Source organism: Diceros bicornis, chromosome 2, assembly GCF_020826845.1.
Source record: "Diceros bicornis minor isolate mBicDic1 chromosome 2, mDicBic1.mat.cur, whole genome shotgun sequence".
NCBI classification, from domain to species: Eukaryota; Metazoa; Chordata; class Mammalia; order Perissodactyla; family Rhinocerotidae; genus Diceros; species Diceros bicornis.
The window spans coordinates 53,282,424-53,297,955 of NC_080741.1; the positions used below are offsets into that span (position 1 = coordinate 53,282,424).

Sequence of the window (15,532 nt, forward strand, 5' to 3'; positions counted from 1 at the left end):
CGAATGCAATATATATGCACTGTATTGATTTCACTAGTTAGAAAATTTGGCAAATAATAAAGGCATAAGGATCTTAGACGTTTTTTTAACCTACCTCATTCGAAGGCCTGACTTAGCCATTTCATGATGTTCAATTTCTGCCTTTTTCATATAAAATATTTTTTTAATAGAATTTGCATCCTGTCAAGATAAAATTAGTTGGCTTAGAAAAAGTACAGAAAAAAAGGACAGTTTAAAATGCCCTCAATCATGTACTGGACACTTTTTATGGTCCTCCTTCCATCTGGAGTAGGCTTTCATTCAATATCCACAAAGCTGCATCCTCTAACCTTTTCACAAGCACCTAAAACATCTTCATAATTAAATGTAAGTTAAAAAGCCTCCTAGCTCTTTCACAATGAGTCAATTAACACATAAAGGTCTAATCATGAACAGGGAAAAACAGGGGTGAAAATACAATGAACTTTATCTGTGTACATTGACCTACAAATTGAAACAAAGATTAAAGTCTATGCACACAAATTTAGGACGAATGTACTTGCTTAAATTAATAGCATACTAATATATCAAATCCAGTTTCCCTTCTCTCTAAAATTCAGTTAGGGAAAAAAAAAATCAGGCCAAAAAGTAAAATTCTTAATTACATCAACAAATAATTGGTACTATACTATTAAAATGCCCTATCAAGGACTAAGAATATAAGGACTTCATAGTTCGTTCCTGATTTTCACTCAAAGTTTCTTAAAAGATGAAAGATAAAAGTTAAAGTTAACTACCAAAAGCAACTGTATTTGAGTCAGCATTCTGAAAGCCTAAATGACTTTACTCCCAAAAGATTTTCTGAGCATCCTTTGCTAAATTCCTAATGATATATTATTAATTCAAGAAATTTCTACAAGCAACTGTTCATTACAGGACTACAAAACTTCTAGGAGGGAATTTCAAAGCAATGAAACAGTCATTTTACATTGTGTATTATACTACATAGAATACTTTTTATATTTACGAAGTTTAAATGCAGGGACTAAACCAATATTTAACTAAAAAGCAGATCAAAAACGAACCTTGTCTGGCATAAAGATAGACATAGAGACGAATGGAATAGAACCAAGAATCCAGAAATAAACACATACATCTATAGTCAACTGACTTTTGACAAAGATGCGAAGATAATTCAATGGGGAAAGAACAGTCTTTTCAACATAAGGCACTGGGATAAATGAATATCCCATGTAAAAGAATGAACATGGACTCCTACCTCACATCTACTTCACGTAAAATTAATTCAAAATGGAACAATGATCTAAATATACAAGCTAAAAGTATACAATGCTTAGAAGAAAACACAGGTGTAAATCTTCATGGCCTTGGATTGGGCAGTGGTTTCTTAGATAAGACACTAAAAGCACAAGCAACTAAAGAAAAAACAAACTGGGCTTAACAAAATTAAAAATTTTTGTGCATCAAAGGACACTATCATGAAAGTGAAAACACAATCCATTGAATGGGAGAAAATATTTGTAAATCATATATCTAGTCTAATGTCCAGACTACATAAAGAACTCTAACAATTCAACAATATAAAGACAGGTAACCCAATTAAAAAATGGGCTAAGGATCTGAATAGACATTTTTAAAGAAGATATATAAATGGCTAATAAGCACATGAAAAGATGTTCACTATCATTAATGATTAGGGAAATGCTAATCAAAATCACAATGAGATACTACTTCACACCCACTGGGATGGCTGTAATAAAAACAAAGACAGGGGTCGGCCAGGTGGCTTAGCGGTTAAGTTCATGTGCTCCGCTTTGGCGGCCCGGGGTTCGAGGGTTCAGATCCTAGGTGCGGACCAACGCACTGCTTGTCAAGCCATGCTGTGGCGGCGTCCCATATAAAGTAGAGGAAGATGGGCACGGATGTTAGCACAGGGCCAATCTTCCTCAGTAAAAAGAGGAGGATTGGCAACAGACGTTAGCTCAAGGCTAATCTTCCTGACAGGAAAAAAAACCCCAAAACAAAAAAACAACTGTTGGCGAGGATGTGAAGAAGTAACACTTACACATTGCTAGTGGGAATGTAAAATGGTGCACCTGCTTTGGAATTTGGTAGTTCCTCAAAAAGTTAAATATATAGTTACCATGCGGCCTAGCAATTTCATTCCTAGATGTATACCCAAGAAAAATGAAAATATATGTCCATGTTACTTATCCATCAAGCAGCATTATTTACAACAGCTAAACCTGGAAACCCAAACGTCTAGCAACTGATGAATGGATAAATAAAACATGGTATACACATATAATGGACTATTATTCACCAATAAAAAGAAATGAAGTACTGACACATGCTACAACATGAATACCTTGAAAACACTATGCTAAGTAAAAGAAACCAGTCACAAAGAACCAAATGTTGCATGATTCCATTGAATGAAATGTCCAGACCAGAACAGGCAAATTTACAGAGAGAGAAAGTAGACTGGTGGTTGTCTAGGGCTGCAGAGGTTAGGGGGGAAATGGAAAGTGACTGTTGATTGATTGTGGTGATGGCTTCACAACTTTGTGAATATACTAAAAGCCACTCAATTATACACTTTGGGTCAAACGTATGGTACGTGAATTTTATCTCGATAAACTTGTTACATAAAAATTATTGGTTCTAAATTAAGGTATCTACTCTTATTAATGCAAACAACAACAACAACAACAAAAACTAACCTTGAATACTTGAGAACCAGGCTCATTATAAGTTTTGGCATTTTTTGCTAGGAGATCTATATCTTTGGCCATTGCATGAATACTCTTGTAGCTTCCATTCTATAGTAAACAACAAAATATAGCAGTTCCTCTTATTCACAGTTAATCTGTATGACCTTTAACAAAAGAACTCCACACATTTTTAAATTGTCACCATATTCCAAGACCTTATTGGAAAGTACACATGTGAACAATATGTCAAGTCATTTTCTCTTTTATAAACTATTACTGTTGTCCATTTACAAACAAGTTTCTGAGACAGATAACAAAACTAGAAGCTACACTATTCTCATAAAACAACTTAGAATTTTTTAAAAAATCATAAAAGGTAAAAGTTGTTTTATTTAGCAAACACATAGTGCTTACTATGCGCCAACTACTCTCAGTGCTTCATGAATACTAATTAAGGTGGACTTAATAGTGTGAAGTGAGACTCTTCTAGTTTTACAGACCATTTCAGATAAAATAAAGTCAGTCTAGCACAGGGGCAAACATTTTGTGAGTACCTACTATGGCTCCATGTTAGAGCTGTCATACCGTAAAGCTCGCTCAATCCAAAATAACCCAGGAAGACTCAAAATTGCCTCAATTTACAAAGGAACGGAAGGAGGGAGACACTATGCAAAAGACACATGACTAATGAGAAGGACACAGAAATGAACAGACATGTACTAGAGAGACTGAGGAAACCAAATTAAGTGGAATGGAGGGTGGGGAAGGATAGAACCGTAAGTACAGGCTGCAAAGGCAGGGTAAAGATAAATGGGGCAGAATCCAGAGCCAGGCAAAGGAGAGCAGCTGGTTATTTGCCAAGCGGAGATACCCAATATCTGAGTACCCTCTTTATTTGGAGGAAATTCCAGCACAGGTGGTAGAGAGGGACCTACCTCCCATAACAGAGGGTCAAAGTAGGCAGATGGGTAGCTTTGTCAGCAGCCTGGCAGCTAGGGCAAGGGGAAATAACCATGGGGCAGCTAATTTACACTTGAGTCTTGAGAGACTAAGGCAATGGCAAGGGAATGGAAGGAATGCATTCCTAACTCCTGCAGGAGAGTATACAGAGAGTGGAGCAGTGGGCGTCCAGGGCCCACAGTGGCAAATGACAATGGTAACAGCAATGGCACCACAAAGAGACTGTGCATGACCCCAGCTGTGCCATGTCCCTGAGTTCTGCCTATTTTCCTAAGGCTAGTTCTCCAGCCTTCCTTCCCAACAATTCATGGATTCCCTTTCTGCTTAAGTTAGTCAGAGTTGGTTATTGTTGAACTGGTACAAGCAGCTGTGACTTGCTTCGGCAGGCATTAGAAAACAACTAACGAGTCTCTGGGCAGCAAAATAGCAGGAAGAATGCTAAGATCAGGAAACAATATGCAGAAAGGACTAGAGAGCCTTTCATCAGAGGTAGGAAAGACTTTTACAATAATTCGGACATAAGAGGACAAAGATCTTGATTAGGGTGATGGCAAAAGGAGGTACTTCTGAGGGGCTTTTGGAAGGAATAAAGGACAAGATGAGGTGCGAAGTCACAAAGAAAAGATTGGGGCTGAGGTAGAGGTGTTTAAAGATCTGATCTAATTTTCAGTATTATGAAAACATTTTCCCCCTAGACAGATGTTAGAAACCCCAGGGATTTAGGTTCCAGGAGACTGAGTCATTCTCAGCAGCAGCTATTGGACTACCTTAAAAACCAGGTGATACATTAGGGAATCTGTATTTTAACATTCTGTGAAAATGTATCTATGGTACCAGTAATTACGACACTGTTACTCTTTACTACTCTCTAATAATTTAAAGCCAAGGAAGTTTCTCCCTCCTGGCAAACCAGTGTGCTTTCAGTCTCATTTCTCAATGAGGCTATATATACATTAAATTTTCCTTTTTTGCTTTATCTACTGGGATAGATAAACCCTCTTTACCCTGGGAGGATCAGTAATTCACAGTGACCAAGGCCACATCCCATAGGTGCTCTGTGAGATGCTTCACATACGTTATCACTTACCCCTACAACTCTGCAAAGAGGTAATACACTACACTCAATGTATAGCAGAGGAAGAAGGCAAGTCACCTGACCAAAGTGACATGGCTAGTAAAAATAACCCACATCAGCCCAACTCTAAAAACTAGATTTCTGGTATAATTTAGCTCTTTCTCCCTACATCTTCCATAACCTCTGATTGTCAAATTTTGGATCTCAGCCATTCAACCACTCAATTAATATTTATGGAGCACCTACTCTGGGGAGAGGCAGTAACAGTGTAGGGGTTAACAGCACAGACTCTGAGCCAGACTGTCTGGATTCAAATCCTAACTCTTCTCCTTACTAGTTGATGACTCGAGCATGTGACTAACCATCTCTGTGCTTCAGTTTTCTCATCTGTAAAATGGGAATAAGAACATCTACCTCATGGAGCTGTTGTAAGAATTAATTAGCTAATACGTATAACGCATTTAGAACAGAGAGGCACCTAGCAAGTCTACGTGAGTGTTAGTTGCTGCTATTACTGCTGGAGATACACGGAGGAGGTGCACTCGAAGAGAACAAAGTCTCTATTTTCAGTGACCTCACACTCTAACATCTTTTATAGGTAACTTTTATTCTGAGTATCTTAAAACTATTTGGAAGCTGGGGCTGGCCCAGTGGTGCAGTGGTTAAATGCACGTGCTCTGCTTTGGCTACCCAGGGTTTGCAGGTTTGGATTCTGGGCGTGCACCAACGCACCGCTTGTCAAGCCATGCTGTGGTGGCGTCCCATATAAAGTAGAGGGAGATGGGCACGGATGTTAGCCCAGGCCAATCTTCCTCAGCAAAAAAAGAGGAGGACTGGCATCAGATGTTAGCTCAGGGCTGATCTTCCTCACCAAAAGAAAAAAAAAAGGAAAACAAAACATTTGGAAGCAGATAAAAATAAACAACAAAGCTTTTACTGCCAATGTACCTTTCACAATCAGAAATGTTCATGACCAACGATTTTTAATTTCTGTCCTAAAAGCAAGATTTACCATGCCAATGAGAATTCTGCTTTGCTCCCTACAGAAAAAATGCAAAAGGGATGCTATACTGCCTCTTCCAAAGCTACAATCAGTAACACCACTCTAATTTGTTCACATTATATTGCTAATAACCCCTTACAGAGATATCTACTTCTCTGTTTTCTAAAAGCCCCTAGAAAAGACCACAGGCAAATCTGCCCTAAACCACATATGGTTACATATGGTCACCTTCATACCTGTATCCTCTGGGCAATGGTCTTGAGATCTATAGGTTCCTTAATTATTGCATAATAGTCTGGATATTGCTGGAAGACAAAAACCCAGGCATGTTTAATAAGCTAGTGAGAAAACAAGGAAGCACACTCACAATGTTACCCAAACAATCAAAATTAAGCAGCTTTGTGAGATTCAATGCTAAAGACATAGCTGTACAGCATATTGTTTGTTATATTTGAAGCAGAAAGAATTTGGTTTTAACAAGCTTCATGAAATGCCCAATAGCATGCTGTAGGAGTTTACAGTTGATTACATGGTAATTATCATTATACAACTAATACACCACAATTTAATGTTCTAAAAAATTCTAAATTCACAGAATCACACAATTTTAATTTAAAGTCCCAAGATACCTATGTCTGGAAATGGAGTAATGTTTCAGAAGGGCCTGTTATAAGCTCTTTTAATTTAGCAATCTAATCTAAATTACACAATTATATCCTCTTTCACATAAAATGCTTAAGGATCTATAAGAAGTCAGGTTGCAAGATTTGTTAGCTTCATGTTTAACTTAATGCTTCTATTATTTCAGTCAAATATTTTTTTCAAAATAAAACACATTTTAAATGAAACTAGGTTAAAGAAACAAAGCAAAATCACAAGCAATTTCTGATTTCTTATCAAATATTAGTTCCTCACAAGAAAAGAAATTAAACATGTTAGAGGAATGTTCTTGAAGGGTTTCACAAAGCCTAGAGTGCATTCACTGCCCTGAGCATTTCCTACAGGTTTTGTTCCTTGGAGGAAATAACTGAAGTTGACCAAAAATTAAAAGTTGGTCTCCTCAAGTGGGAGAGGTGTCAGGGGGAAGTCAGACTGTGCTCTCCAGGCTCTTCCTACCTGTTCAAATCCTTGGAACCCAAATAACAACAAAAAGCAGGAGGCCACAGACTTCACTCAATTACTTGGCTGAAGGGATGATCTCAGTGATGCTTCATTTCATCTGATCTCTCAGCTTACTCCTCTCTAGTTTCTTACCCTGCTCCTTTCTTTACTTGGATCAAACCCCTTTCCTGCCTCGTCCGTTCACCAATTCTCCTTCTGAGAAACAGTTCAGAAGACAAATTATGGCAAGGCCACCCAGGCTGGGGTACAGAGTGATCCAAGCTGTTAGCCCAAGTGTTCCCACTCCACCTCTCCCACTTAGCCAGTCTCACTTGGGAAGGACTTATAAAGGAAAGTTACAAACTGGCCTCCTTTCCAGGTCTCAGTCCCTGTTGTCTCAAAGTGTTGCATCCTGAGGGACCAATGGGAATTTGCTTTCCCCAACCAACTTCTGCTGCATGGTGGTGTCTGTCCCCCAAAGCCCTCCCGGAATAGGGGAGCTAGATAATATGCTTTATTGTTCCAAATCACCCTTGGTGGCTTGACCACTACTGATTCTCTCCTGCAGAGTAAGAACAGATCTTGAGTAAAGATTGTACTCTTTTGTTATAATTTATTTATTGTAGTAAATATACATAAGATTTACCATTTAACCATTGTAAGTGTACAGTTCAGTGGTATTAAGTATATTCACATTATTGTGCAATCATCACCACCATCCATCTCCAGAACTTTTTTATCTTTCCAAACTGAAACTCCATACCCATTAAACAATAACTCTCCACTTTCCCCTCCTGCCAGCCCTGGAAATCACAATTCTCCTCTCTCTCTCTCTCAGTTTGACTACTCTATTGTACCTCATATGAGAAGAATCATACAATATTTGTCCTTTTGTGTCTGGCTTATTTCACTTACCACAATGTGTTCAGAATTCATTCTAATTGCAGCATGTGTGAGAACTTCATTCTTTTTAAAGGCTGAATAATACTCTATTGTATGTATATATCACCTTTTATTTATCCATTCATCTGTCGGAGCGACACTGGGCTGCTTCCACATTTTAGCTATTGTGAATAATACTGCTACGAACATGAGTGTACAAACATCTCTTTGAGACTGTGCTTTCACTTCCTTTGGGTATATACCCAAAGTGAAATTGCTGGATCATATGGAAATTCTATGTTTAATTTTTTTAAGAAATCATCTGCCTTCCTCTTTGCTTAAAATTTTAAACGTATGACTAATATAATAATTATACATATATAATAATCATATATATAATATAATAATTATACATATTTATATATATATATAATAAAAAAAAGATATATATGTATCTTTTTTTTCCCCCTGAGGAAGATTTGCTCTGAGCTAGGATCTCTTGCCAATCTTCCTCTTCTTTTGCTTGAGGAAGACAGCCTTGAGCTAACATCTGTGCCAATCTTCCTGTGTTTTGTATGTGGGTTACTGCCACAGCATGGCTGACAAGTGGTGTAGGCCTGCACCCAGGATCTGAACCTGCGAACCTGGGCCACTGAAGCAGAGCATGCTGAACTTAACCACTACAGCACAGGGCTGGCCCATCATTATATATTTTCAAACAGATCCACACTTAGGACAGCAGTGGGCATATACTCTTTATTTCTAATGTCATAACTGTCCTACAACCAGTCAAGACACACTTTTAAATAATTAGTCCAGGCCGGCTCCATGGCTTAGCGGTTAACTGCGCGCGCTCCGCTGCTGGCGGCCCGGGTTCGGATCCCGGGTGCGCACCGACGCACCTCTTCTCCGGCCATGCTGAGGCTGCGTCCCACATACAGCAACTAGAAAGACGTGCACCTATAACATACAACTATCTAGTGGGGCTTTGGGGGGGAAAAAATAAATAAATTAAAAAATCTAAAATAAACAAATAAATAAATAATTAGTCCTATCGATGACTGATGGGGAATGCTGCATGCCACCTGTCAGTCAATAAGTACCTCTTGCACACCCATGACAGGCTGGGTTCCAACTACATAGCAGGGACACAAAAGAAAATGTGGCATTGTCCTTGTCCTTAAGAAATTCAGGCACTAGGGAAGGAGGCAGATACAAAAGTAAATCATCACAAAGCAGTTAAGTGCTATAGTGGAGTACTTCTAAAAGTAGATCCTTGTCTAGAAATATAAGAATGCTGAGGCCATAGAAATTTCTGTAGTTCCCCAAACTAAAGTGGAACTTTAACTATGTTAATTGCCTCCTGTATGTGAAACCATAAGGGGCCCTGACACTTTTAAGGGTCTCATTTGTCTAGAAAACTATTTCCTGGGGCTGGCCCGGGGTGAAGTGGTTAAGAGCACATGGTCTGCTGCGGCGGCCCGGGATTCGCAGTTTCGGATCCCAGGCATGCACTGACGCACCTCTTGTCAAACTACGCTCTGGTGGCATCCCCTATAAAGTAGAGGAAGATGGGCACGGATGTTAGCCCAGGGCCAATCTTCCTCAGCAAAAAGAGGAGGATTGGCAACGGATGTTAGCTCGGGGCTAATCTTCCTCACAAAAAAAAAGAAAAAGAAAACTTCTTCCTCTTCAGAGTAGAAGAGTACCTATTAGGTCTTGCTCTCTTCTCCAGGAGATCAAGGAGAACTAAGAGAGGAAGTACTCATCTATCTTCTTCTCACACTGTCTCCTGGGAAAAGAGAAAGTTTCTTGTCTTTTATAAATAAAAGGTTTAGTTTAGGTGCTTATTTTATCATTTAAGAATTACCACTCTTGGAAACAACCCAAATGTCCATCAACAGATGAATGGATAAACAAAATGTGGTATAAACCAAATGTGGTATATACATACAATGGAATATTATTGTGGCATATACAGTACATACAATGGAGTATTACTAGTAGCAAAAAAAAAGGAAAGAAATTCTAACACATGCTACAACACAGATGAACCCTGAATACATTATGCTAAGCGAAATAAGCCAGACATAAAAAGATAAATACTCTATGATTCCTCTTATATGAGGTACCAGAGTACTCAAATTCATAGAGAGAGAATTTAGAATGGTAGTTACCAAGGGCTGGGGGTGGGGAGGGGGGAGTTATTGTTTAATGGGTGTGTAGTTTCAGTTTGGGAAGATGAAAAAGTTCTGGAGATGTGTGGTGGTGACGGCTACATAGTAATGTGAATATACTTAACACCACTGAACCGTACACTTAAAAGGGTTAAATGGTAAATCTCATGTTATGGATATTTTACGACAATAAAAAACAAAATCAAACAAAAAGAATTACCAATCAAAAGAACAAAAACACAATTTTTTTTAAAAACCCACAATCTTCTGGCCAAGTAAAATGATATAACATATCCTACGTGCTTGCTGTGGAGAAGGATCTCTTGGCTGCCTCCAATGCCTTCCACTAACCTTACTTTGTTTACTAAACACTAATAAAATTTTTGAAGTACTTTTTTTTCTTGCTGTTGTTGAGGAAGATTGGTCCTCAGCTAACATCTGTGCCAATCTTCCTCTATTTTGTACACAGGACGCCACCACAGCACGGCTTGATGAGCGGTGTGTAGGTCTGCGCCCGGGATCCAAACCTGCAAACCCCGGGCTGCCGAAGCGGAACTCACGAACTAAACCACTATGCCATCAGGCTGGCCCCTGAAGTACTTAAAAAAAAAAAAGGAAACACTTTAACTCACCTGTTTTTGATTGTAAAACTTACCACTTTAGAAGGCAGTTTCTGAAAAAGTTCACTAATGAGATGTCCTGACGGATTTGTGGCTACAACTATGGCTTCAAGAAGCTGCTCCAGGATCTCCTTCAAGTAACCTGGAGAAGACTGGGAGGAGGGGTTTGGGAGGAAGGAGAGAGGGGAGAAATCCAAAAATAAATGCTGATATTAAATAGCTTCTAAAATTGTAAAGCTAATTCAAAAGAGCAACTTCTAAACAGTATTTATTTTAAGTTTCAAGAATACCACGGAAATGCTCTGATGCTGGACACGCGGGTTGTATTCCCAGAATGACGTATGTGAAACTAAAGAGGATCCTTATAATATTTCAGTAACTAAATCTCTTAGATCAGGTCTTCTTACTGAACTCTACTCCACAGTCAACACTGTAACAGTGAAGTTCAAGGGCCATATGTGTGAAATGATGGAAATGCATACCTTTTTAGGGTCTGAGCAAGTGAGACAGAGCAAATACGTCCCATGATACCTGGCCATTTCTACATCTGCTGTTCTTATCTACTGAAGTCTTGGTATTCTGGTAAAACAGCTACATAGGTAAAGTTGGAACTATATACTTTTAACCACAGGGTGCTCTGCCAGATCTAACAATAGAATTTAAGTTACATTAAAATTGAGTGGAGATGAAGTCAATTGATACACATCATTTCTGCTCTCTAGACTGGCTGGCTTACTCCTACTTTAGTCATTGTTTTTTTTTTTCTTTTCTTTTTTTAGTGAGGAAGATTAGCCCTGAGCTAACATCCGATGCCAATCCTCCTCTTTTTGCTGAGGAAGACTGGCCCTGGGCTAACACCCGTGCCCATCTTCCTCTACTTTATATGGGACGCCACCACAGCATGGCTTGACAGGCAATGCGTTGGTCCACGCCCGGGATCCAAACCTGCAAACCCCGGGCTGCCACAGTGGAGCGCGTGAACTTAACCGCTATGCCACCAGGCTGGCCCCTACCTTAGTCACTGTTTTAACTTGGGAAAGCATATACCCATAAGAGTACTTGGCCAGGGAGTGTCTGAGTATGAAGCTAGTTTCTGTAGTAAGCAACGGGATGTCTCAGTCAAGGTTTATATTAAATGGTACTTCAAGTCCAAACCATGTTTTATGAATATAAAATAAAGATTAATGGTTATTTCTGGTTCAAATCATAAAACACTAGTATTTGTGTTCTAATCCAAAAGAAGTTCTTTTTATTCAGCAATTTTAAGGTCCAACATTAACTCCACAGAGAGAACACTAACATCTCCTGGCCTAGCATAGTCCCTGGCAATAACAGACATGCAATAAATATTTAACATATAAGATGCGATTAGCTGAGAGTTCCCAACCACATAAGCTTAGAGAACCAACGTAATACTGATGAAAGCAGACTAAAATACCCATATTTAAGTCATTTACTTCCTGGCTAAAACAAGGTACCAAACAGGTTCAAAAAGAGATTTATGTTCTGCAGCCAAGATTCCTCTCCTCCCAACCCAACCAGCTACTGCAACATGGAAACATGAGTTGCAGGTGACAAAGGGAGCAGGGTGAGTGTATGCATTCATACATCCTTTCCCCACAATTGGGAAATCCAAGGAAATCCTCCTTCTTTTTCTTCTTTTTTTTTTTTGTGAGGAAGATCAGCCTTGAGCTAACATCTGATGCCGATCCTCCTCTTTTTTGCTGAGGAAGATTGGCCCCGGGCTAACATCCGTGCCCATCTTCCTCTACTTTATACGGGACGCCACCACAGCACATCTTGACAAGCGGTGCTCTCGTGTGCGCCCGGGAACCGAACCTGCAAACTCTGGGACACCGCAGCAGAGCGCACATGTTAACAGCTGCACCACTGGGCAAGCCCCCAAGGAAATTCTTCTTAATTTAAAAATAAGAAGCTTGAAAATTCCCTCTCCCTTCATGAGAACCCTAGGGCTAGAAAGAAGCTTGGGAGGTATAAATATGAACGTGCAAAATCCTCCTAATTTCTTACCAAAGAAACACAGACAAGTCTCAAACATAGGCATTTTCATTTTTTGACTAGAACCGTGGAGGCGTATAATAAGGCTGAACCCTCTGTAGGTAATGTTCTGCCCAAGAAGATTGGGTTACGTTGCTGCTTCTATATTAATATCAGAAAGTAAAATTCCAGGGAATCCCTAGTTAATTGCCTTCTACCTAATTCCAATCATTTAATTTCTAGAAAGAAATTGACAAAGTGCCTAGCAACTAGATTTTGAGACCCTTAAGAAGTTATGTTTTTGAGAAATTCACCCACCACTGCATCTTTCCATGTCCGAGTTCCAGCAAAAGGCCTATCTAGGTAACTTAAAGAAGAAAGGGGAATGCTCTGCTTTGGGTGTCTTACTATTTAGCAGCAGAAAAGAGATTTGATTCCTTTTTTTTTTGTGAGGAAGATCAGCCCTGAGCTAACATCCGTGCTAATCCTCCTCTTTTTGCTGAGAAAGACAGGCTCTGAGCTAACATCTATTGCCAATCCTCCTCCACGTTTTTTTTTTCCCCAAAGCCCCAGTAGATAGTTGTATGTCATAGTTGCACATTCTTCTAGTTGCTGTATGTGGGACGCGGCCTCAGCATGGCCGGAGAAGCGGTGCGTCGGTGCGCACCCAGGATCCGAACCTGGGCCACCAGTAGCGGAGCACACGCACTTAACCGCTAAGCCACGGGGCCGGTCCCGAGATGTGATTCCTTTTACTATTATTTTTCCTCTTTTTAAACATCTGTGTTCATTCAGCAAGTATTTATCAGTACCTACATGTCAGGTACAGTGTAGATGCCAGGAACAGATGAACAAGGTGACATCTTTTGTGAAGCTATCTTTCTACTTGGGGGAAAAGCGAAAATAAACACATAAACGAATAAACAGGTTATTTCACGTAACATGAAAAAAACTGAAGACCACAGAACAAAGTGATGTGATGATAGCAAAGAAGGAGCATGGAGCAAACAATTTAGACAGGGTGATTAGGAAAGTCGTCTCCCAGCTGCCATTATTTTAAGTGATGTTAGAATGATGAAAAAGAGCTAGTCACAAGAAGAGTAAAAGGAGGCACATTCTACGCAGAAGAGCAACTGCAAAATTCCAGATGTAGGAACACACCTGGCATGCTCTAGGAACAATAACCAGTCTACTACAAAAACCTTCCTAACTAAAATCATTTCATTTGGATTCCATCCAACTTTTAAATCACAACACTGCCTGCCCTTACATGATATCTCAATCTAGCAATATCGGACCAGGCCTTAAAAATATGAGGATTATCTTTAAAACTGAGCAGGAAATACGCATTAATATAAGAGCAATTCATGAAAACCACCAAACACAGCACACATTGTGCAGCTGTCCTAGGATCCCTTGCAATTAGAGTGGGATTCTCTGGCTGTACGCCCCTTTACCCTCCCAGTTACCAATACAACTGTATAGGGAGGCCAGCTGCCCAGAGCAACTCAGAGGAAATCACAGGCAGGGGCCTTGTCCACCTCCCAACAGCCCACCCATCACCCGTTCCAGCTGCACACGTACTCCTTCAGTCACTGTGCCTTGATTGTCTTGCCCATCCTCATCATCATCGTCATCATCTGCTTCTCCTTTCTGAACAAACTCATTTCTTGTTCGAAGGTACAAATCCCAGAGTTTACAAGCAGCTTTATATTCAGGAGAATCTGGCTGTACATTAGCCAACACAAGAGAAAAAAAAATGATTTTAGTATTTCATTGTAAATCAATTACTACGTTTAAAGCATCCTGTTCCAGCAGAGATGGTATTCTAAGACATAACTTTGAAACTCTATTATAAATTTTAAAATCCTTATGATTAAAAGATACATGGGCCTCCATTCCTCTTCTGAAGAACTAAATGTATGTTATAAAGGCATTCTGAAATCAAATTACTTTATTTATTTATGCCTTATCTCATTACAGAAAAACTTGAGGCAGAAAATAAATGATTTTCTAAATTAAGACTAGTTATTATCAATATACTAAGAAAGACAATTTAAAGGATAAGACCCAATTTAAGGGATAGAAGTCTGAAGGACAGCAGCTAATGACTGTCCTGATATTACTTCTATTTTTAAACTATTTAACACCATATTTGAAGATTTCTTTTCCTGAAGTATAGTGGGAATGAACTCTAACTGAAACTTTCCAGTAAAAACAATGTTGGATGTAATGTTAAAAAACAAGCAAACAAAAAAACAAAACTTTAAAGATGCATCCACGTGCTGCCAATAAGGAGTAAGCAATGTTCATAAAAGCAAGCACAGAGTAACAGCGGAACCCAGATGAGCAAGCAGAACACTGAAGCCAATGTTCACTTTGAGGGCATTTGTAAGACAAGACAAATCTAAGCTTTAGTTTTCAAGGCTCCTGACAGGAGATAAAGGCCAGAGTCCACCAGAAGCTGGAACTCCAAAGGCCATGGCTGCAGTGTAAGTGGAATTCAAAACAATTCCATTTCTAGGCTGCCAGAGAACAAGGAAGACTACCCACCTCAACCTCCACCTAGCTCAACCCATGTCTACTCTCAAACCACAGCACTGCGGGGAGAGGTGAGGCACCAGATGAATCTCCTCTGAAAACTCTTCATCATAAACTATCCCTAACAAAGACAGGCCAGGTGCCTCACATAAACAATAAGTCTTCTCTGGAAGAACCCAACTTCAATCTAAACCTCAAAGAACTTCTACAGATAGAGTTCCAAGAAATATGAGCTCCTGGTCAAAATTTAAGAAACACACAAGAATGAAAGAATCATAAGAGAAAGCTGGCAGAAATGACAGCAAAATCAGACATGCAAATACTTCAAATATTAGAATTATCTGCCATAGGAAAAAAAAATATGTTGAATATGTTTAAAGAAACAATGGAATTGAAGACATAAGCAAAGTACAGGAGACCCTAAATGAGAAACTACTTTCAAAATATGAAAAATATAAATA

At 39.3% G+C, this 15,532-nt stretch overlaps 1 protein-coding gene across 18 annotated transcripts in view; it reads right to left on the reverse strand.

Annotated features, from left to right (window-relative positions):
• PBRM1 (polybromo 1) overlaps positions 1 to 15,532 on the reverse strand; it is a 119,089-nt gene that overhangs the window by 84,847 nt on the left and 18,710 nt on the right. For all 18 annotated transcript variants that reach the window (XM_058560716.1, XM_058560707.1, XM_058560670.1 and 15 more), the window contains exons 5-9: positions 14,115 to 14,258; positions 10,568 to 10,684; positions 5,989 to 6,057; positions 2,724 to 2,822; positions 95 to 180 (exon numbers count right to left, since the gene is read on the reverse strand). In XM_058560716.1, coding sequence (XP_058416699.1) covers positions 95 to 180; positions 2,724 to 2,822; positions 5,989 to 6,057; positions 10,568 to 10,684; positions 14,115 to 14,258 — 515 coding nt within the window. The remainder of the gene's footprint in view (positions 1 to 94; positions 181 to 2,723; positions 2,823 to 5,988; positions 6,058 to 10,567; positions 10,685 to 14,114; positions 14,259 to 15,532) is intronic.